Source organism: Carlito syrichta, unplaced genomic scaffold (genome assembly GCF_000164805.1).
Source record: "Carlito syrichta isolate Samal-C Ts95f unplaced genomic scaffold, Tarsius_syrichta-2.0.1 Scaffold147141, whole genome shotgun sequence".
NCBI lineage: Eukaryota > Metazoa > Chordata > Mammalia > Primates > Tarsiidae > Carlito > Carlito syrichta.
This window is the reverse complement of record NW_007091237.1, coordinates 258,065-265,431: the sequence shown is the minus strand read 5'-3', so window position 1 is coordinate 265,431 and position 7,367 is coordinate 258,065. Positions and strand designations below refer to the sequence as shown.

Here is a 7,367-nt window from a genome sequence, read left to right as displayed (position 1 = left end):
CCCCACCTGGGCAACTTGGTGAGACCTCATCTATACAATAAATCAAAAAATTAGCTGGGCGTGGTAGCGCACGCCTGTAGTTCCAGCTACTTGGAAGGCTGAGGCGGAAGGATCGCCGGAGTCCAGCAGGTCGAGGCTGCGGTGGCCGGGAGCGGCCACTGCACTCCAGTCTGGGAGACAGAGTGAGACTCCAACTCAAAAAATAAATAAATAAATAAATAAATGAATAAAGTCACCTTATTGATAATTTAATGAATAAGATTTTATCATTTACTTTTTACTCAGTTCTTTTGCGAGACAGATCACTGATTTTTTCTGGATAAGCTGTCACAATGAAGAGTACAATAAAAGACTTTCACTTGAGTAAACTTGAAAAGTGCCACCTTCATAATCTAAATATATAGGTCTTTCCAGTGACATCACACATTTATTTGACCTAACCTTACTGTTTTTTAGTAGATAATGGCTTGGATATGAAAATATTTCCTTATAAGATGTAGTGAAACATCAAGTGGGACCTGCAGAAAATAAAGTCCATGTACTTTAATTCAACCTGCTGGGATAATGTCATGTTAACAGTAGGATAATGATATTTGCTATTTTCTGAAGAGAAATTAATCCTTCACATTGAATTAATGAATGAACCGAGAGGCTTGAGACTGCTTTCAGTATTTATTTTAGAAGAAAGATGCTATGAAGATCAGAATATAGATTGTAGTATGCTTTACAGATAAACCCAGGCTGAAACAGTGACATGTACCTAATTAAATAACAATACCAAAAAAATGGCTTTAACCTTCATAATTTGGGCCATGTACTGTATTATTATTTTCAGATTTACCACTTCAATTAATAAATGTAATAATATTGACTCTCAAATAAAGCTAATATGAATTAACTATTTATGTTTAGGCCATTTCAATTTGGTAAACCAGTTAAAGATTCAGAGTCTGAGAGGAGAAATAGCAGAGTTTGGCTTTTTGTTTTTATAAGACTTTGATAAGCATAAGAGGAAAGATTAAAACAAACAAAAAAAAAGTCATAAGCTATTTTGGGATATTCTTTACTCTAGTGATGTGTATATGTCACCTTACAGTTACTTAATTCAATTAAATTGTGTAAATTTTTATGTAATCCTAATATGAGTAAAGCACTACTGTTTGGTATTTATGATGACACAGAAAATAAAAGACAATTCGAGTCCTCAAATAACTTCCAATAAATTATGGTAAAATAATTGATGCATAACACAACATACTTATATAATTCCCAATTTTTTCATATTATCTAATGCCATATATAATTAATGTAAGATTAAGTAATTCACTCTCAAATAAAAATATTTTTTTATTGTGAATGTATATTATTTTCAATATTTGCATGCTATATTTAACATTAATAAAAATAATGAGGCTATTCATTTATTGGTTTATTTTAACAAAAATGTTCTAATTTCTAATTCTAGTCTCTTACTGAAAATGTAAAACAAGTAAGATGAGATCTCTACCCACGTGGTATTCAGATAGAGAAACAGGTAAATCTAGAAAGGCAGTAGTAGATGAACACAGGTGCCGGTTCATTTGGATAGAAAGGGTGATAGAAAATCCTAGTATAAGAAACAAAAGCAAAGATAAAAAGACAAAAGAAATCAGCATGTAAAGGAACTATGACTGACTTGGCACTTTTGATCATGTCACCAACCTTCTTACAATCTATGACAAACCCTCATTGTCAAGATGAAGTTTATCAACAAGTGTGGCACATGAATCCTGTCTCTCTAGCCATAGCTCCTACCACATCTCTCTTATATGCTTCTCTATAGTCGTACAAAAGATATAGCTCTCTTGATTGATGCCACATAAATTTGCACATGGGTTTTCTTCTGTCTGTAATATCCTATTTTTTATATGTAAATACATCTTGCATCTTAAAAACTCTGTCCCTATAGCTTCATCTAAAAAGTTTTCTCTGATCTCCTGTATCAGTTTAAAATCTATAGTTTTTGCTGCTGTAGATTCCTATATGCATTTCCAAAATGTAGAATAGAATTTGTGAACATTCAACTGTAAATATAGCTTTTCTAAAACAACATTGTTGGAAGACAAATAAAAAAATCAGTAATTTCTCTAGAGTCTAACAGGGAAAATAATGAGTCTACTAGAAAAACCTGTAATCTTCAGTTAAGAAATAAGATAGACATGTAAAATTACAAATCGATAACTTGTAGTACATATTGATATAATTAATTAAAAAATTAAAATTGTACAATTCTTGAAAGGTCAGTAGCATTATCTCATTACTACTGATTATTACTATCTTATCAAAAATTTTATCTTTTAAATTATGTAGTTCCCCAAATTAAAACTTCTTAAGTCTATTTTATTTTCCCAATCTCTCTCTCTCTCTCTTTTTTTTTTTTTTTTTTTGAGTCGGGCTCTTGCTCGGTTGCCCAGGCTGGAGTGCAGTGGCACAATCACAACTCATCACAACCTCAATTCTTGGGCTCATGTGTTCTTTCTGCCTCAGCCTCCCTGGTAGCAGGGGCAAAAGGCATGTACCACCACGCCCAGCTAAATTTTTAATTTTTTTGTAAAGATGAGGTCTCACTATGTTGCATAAACCCCAACCTATTTTTTATCATGTTTTGTGACTTCAATAACACCATAAATGAAGGTCCTTCATGGTATTAATAATTAAAAACTATGATATCATAGTCTGAGCCCAAGACTTGAAATTATTTATGGTTTCCTCTAAAATGACATCCTTGATTACAAACCAAGAATATTTACACACATAAGCTAAGTAAATATTCTTCAATTTATTTTCTATATTTGTTGCTGTGGAGTGTGGGGAGAAAGCAAAACAGATTTTGAATTCAGAAATCCTTGTCTTTTAGTTTATCAGCTGTTACTAATTAATTTTGTAAATGTAATTCAACATCTAATCTTTTCAATTTTTAAATCTTCTTCTGTAAAATGAGTTAAATTAAGGTTTCAAGAGTTAAAATAAGGTTTCAAGGGTCTTTTAAAATCCTGAGTATGTGAGGAATTCATGATCTGTTCTGATCTTCTTTGACCTTCATTACCAAATGAGAAATAATAAAGCTTCATGATTTTCATTTTTAGAAACAGATTTATCTACATCATACTGGTTACACTACAACAATAAAATTTGTGTTATATAGATGCGCAGTTTTATGCATTTAGGACTGGCTATAAAATCTAAATACAAAATGCTCACATAAAATGTTATTTATCTAGTGACTGCCCTGTTTTATTATGTGCCTCAGTGTTGAATTACTGCTATTTATTAACGCATTAATGCTATCATTTTATTGTTAATACTATTGGTATTCCATTTAAGAAAGCTAACGTTGACACTATGCTGACATCAGGGATAAAAAGTAGATAACATTTTAAAAGGCAACAACCCTCAAGTAGGCCAGTGCTTATTTAAACACATTGTAGGGAAGTGCCAGATGTTGAAGACGCAAAAGTAAGACCTTGAAATATGATCTTCCCCCAAATAACTTTAAGGTTTAACTTCAAGAGGGGACAAAAACACTAGCAATTCTAGCATTTGAATTACTATAGAAAGGAACAAAGAAAACCATGGTAAAGAGAGATGAAAGAGACAGTTGCATTGGATCAAAATTTTTTTCTCCTCTGTCCTGGGTCTAAGGTTCTTTTTGAGCATTTTAAAGTTTTCTTCTCTGTGGCACATACACAGAGAAGTACTTCATACAAGTTTAAGATCCTTATTGTGGCATTGTGAGTGTAAGCAGTTTAGTGCTTTAAAATGGGAAAAGAGAGCCGGGCTCAGGGGCTCAGCCTGTAATCCCATGCCTTGGGAGGCTGAGGTGAGTGGATTGCCTGAGTCCGCGGGCTGGAGACCCGCCTGGGCAACTTGGCGAGACCTCATCTCTATAATAAGTCAAAAATTAGCTGGGCATGGTAGCGCACGCCTGTAGTTCCAGCTACATGGAAGGTTGAGGTGGAAAGATCGCCAGAGCCCAGCAGGTCAAGGCTGCGGTGACCTGGAGCGGCCACTGCACTCCAGTCTGGGTGATAGAGTGAGACTCCAAATCAAAATAAATAAATAAATAAAATAAAATGGGAAAAGAGTGAAAGGGAAAGGAAATACATCAAGTATAGTGGTTTAGTGTAAACTATGCTTACTATCACAAGCCTCAAGAGACTGATATACTTGTAAAGCCTTTATAAAGTATTCCAGGCCATTAGCTGAAGCACTAAAGAATATCAAAGCAGGAAATGCCTAGCTTTTTGAAAGGAAGCTTTGAGTTTGAAGTACAGGTGTGTCTCTGTTAAAATTGCTAGTCAACGAAGGATTCTCTTGACTCCGGTATTATTGGTAAGTTTAGGTCAGTTTGTAGAGAAATCTCCTGGTGTACTAATTTTATTTTCATTTTAAAAACAGTTGAGTCAGCATATCATACTTTCTAAGAGCTCCTGAGACAGCAGTCTTCCACTGCTAAATAAACTGTATAAATAAAACCTTGGAAATCTATGAAAAATGTGGATTCTTATATATCATCCCAAAGATTCTGATCCAATATTCCAAACCTAACACCACCACACCCCATGCTAAGAAGGGGTGAAGGGTATCATTCCTGTGTAGCCTAGAAAAGTAAAAGATTACAATTTAAAAGTCTAAAATATCATAAAGAATATGAATAAGGTAAATGCAAAAGTGTTTATCCCAGCCACCGAATAGAATGGAAAGCCTATTTTGAACATTTTATCCGTAATATATGATAAATGTATATTTTGTATATGTGTGTATACACACGTATATATGCAGGTACACATCTGCATGTGCATTCTTATTCAGTCCTCATGCTGACTTCAAATGTTATTATTTTCTGATTTATCTTATGAAGCATTGGTGCTAAAAGAAGTCATTTGTCTGGGATCATATAGTGGCAGCATCAAACTTCTAACTCAGGAATATCTGGTTACAAATTCTGTGTTCACCATCACTCACCTACTGGTAATGTTGTTAGATTTATTACACATAGAGAATGTGTTGTCAGAAAAAAGAAACAGATTTATAAAACTTTTAAAATACTTGATGAGCAACAGAAAGTAAAATAAGCCAAACTCTTCAAAGACTGTATAAGGAGAATACTGTACATCTTGAGGCTGCTGTTGATTGGGACTAGATCACCACCTGCCAGGATATTAGCCCTAGCTTGAAATGACAATTCTTTTGTTCTCACAATTTTGGGGAGCAAATTTTGTAACTTCCCATTACTTTGCTTTAAGATTAGTAACTATAAATTTATAAGCTACATTCTATCATCTGTTTTAACCTAATTTAAAGATCAAGTTTGATTAATTTTATTAGCAATCAAATAATAGAGTGGTAAAATCAGTGGCTGGAATGAATACAGATATTTTAGCTAATTATTAAAACAAATATTTTAAAATAAAATGAGATTACACTAAAATAATATTGTGATAAGTATAATCACGAAACTCTCTAAGTCACTGCAGCTTTTTCAAGTAGCTTAATATTTTATAACTATCTGCCTACAGATATGCTCAGAAACAATTTGAATTCATGCATATTATAAGTGATAAGCTAAAAAACCAAATTTCAGTGCCCATAATCTATATTTCTCTTAAAAACTTTTCACAAAGTGAGATGGTTTGGTTATAATCTCAGAAAAAAAATATTTTTGGTAACCATGTCTTTTAATTGAAACACTTAATAAATCATTTGGAGTTACTTTAACAAAATTCTGGTCCCCAGTAGAAATCATAACAAATGTATTCGGAATAAAAAAATCATGTTTTTATTAAAATAAACTTAACCAAAATACATTTTAGGAAGTAGTAGTATGTGTCTTTGAAATGCTATTACAAGATAGAGAGCTAACCTTATAGATTCCCAGTCTCATTAATATATTTTAGGCAATGTTGATAAACCTTGACCATCTCACTTCTCCAGATTTCGTTTTTTAAGAAAATTTCAAAGTTCAGAGATATAAAAAAGTTGATTATGTCAATGCTATTTTTTTCTTACAATAATAAAATATCTTATTCTTCAAGAAAATTTCCTGTCAATGTAAGGGATTAATTGAATCTAATTTCTAGCTTTTAATATTACATTTTTTTAAAAAGATGTAAAAGTTTATTTAGTTGTGATTATAACTGCTTTACAGAAGGATTACTTTATGATCCTGACTCCTGGCATATGCTTACATTAAGCCACTGATGTCAGCAACAGAACAAATAAAACACAGCTAATAATTTGTTTTGTGTGTTATTTTAATCAATACTCCCTCTGCTGGTTTAATAGGAAGATAGCCCCAAGGACAGCTTCTGTTACCAGATGTTTATAGAATGTTTTTTTGCTATTAGAGAAACATTCAAAGTGAGAAGTCAAGGCAAGTTAATTTATTAGGCTTATTTGTATAGCAATTCTATTTTAATTTACACTAATTTAGGTAGGATTGAAGAAGGAAAATTTAAGTGGGAAAAATTTAAATAGGAAAAATAGATACTGGAGGTATTCCCTCCTCTTTTAGTGAGATAATTTCATAAAAGCATTATATGTTGGTGGTAGTTTTATGTTTCCATTCTTTCATTTTGATTTGATTATTTTCCATAAAATCTGAAAATGTGGTCTTCTGTCACCTCAACAACTGAATAAAGAATGCAGTCTAATGTCAAATGTGATGCAAATTCGTAACCATCTTGTTCCTTTCTCTTTCTCTGCAGGCACTCCATCTGCACTGTGTACATTGAAGTGCTTCCGCCAAATAATCAAAGCCCTCCTCGCTTCCCACAGCTGATGTACAGCCTTGAAATCAGTGAAGCCATGAGGATTGGTGCTGTTTTATTAAATCTACAGGTATGCTTCTTAGAGTGTGTATATGTGTGTGGGTGTGTGACTATATATAGTCACAAGCTTGACATCTGATGAGTTTATATTTGTATACAGAGTGCTTACTTATACTTTAGTGAATGAAGATTCCATCTGGGAAAAAAAGCAAGGGTAATATGGATGGAGGGTTTCCACAGCTAATCTATTCCATTGATTGCCATGACTGAAGAACTAATGTTTGGCTGAAAGGGATTAGCTGCAATCATTACTAGAGAGAATGAAGGGAATAGAAACATGTACTTGAATATTTTGTACTCTGCATCCAAAGAGTCTGCAGCTGAGTATTATTTTCTCTCTTGAATGCCTTTACCCCGGCTGGATTTATTTTTGCTGCTGTGTTGTACAAACTCAAATCCCATTAGACTCAAAAGTTGATGGTAGGAATTCTAATTCTGAAGCAGACTTTATTTATTTATTTATTTATTTTTTATGTTTTTTTTTTTTTTTTTTTTTTG

The 7,367-nt window shown here is 32.8% G+C and overlaps 1 protein-coding gene across 1 annotated transcript in view; it reads left to right on the top strand.

Annotated features, from left to right (window-relative positions):
- PCDH15 (protocadherin related 15) overlaps positions 1-7,367 on the top strand; it is a gene marked incomplete at its 3' end in the record, with an annotated part of 280,202 nt that overhangs the window by 61,353 nt on the left and 211,482 nt on the right. Inside the window, exon 8 of the mRNA XM_008050461.2 lies at positions 6,747-6,879. Within this exon, the coding sequence (XP_008048652.2) occupies positions 6,747-6,879 (133 nt within the window). The remainder of the gene's footprint in view (positions 1-6,746; positions 6,880-7,367) is intronic.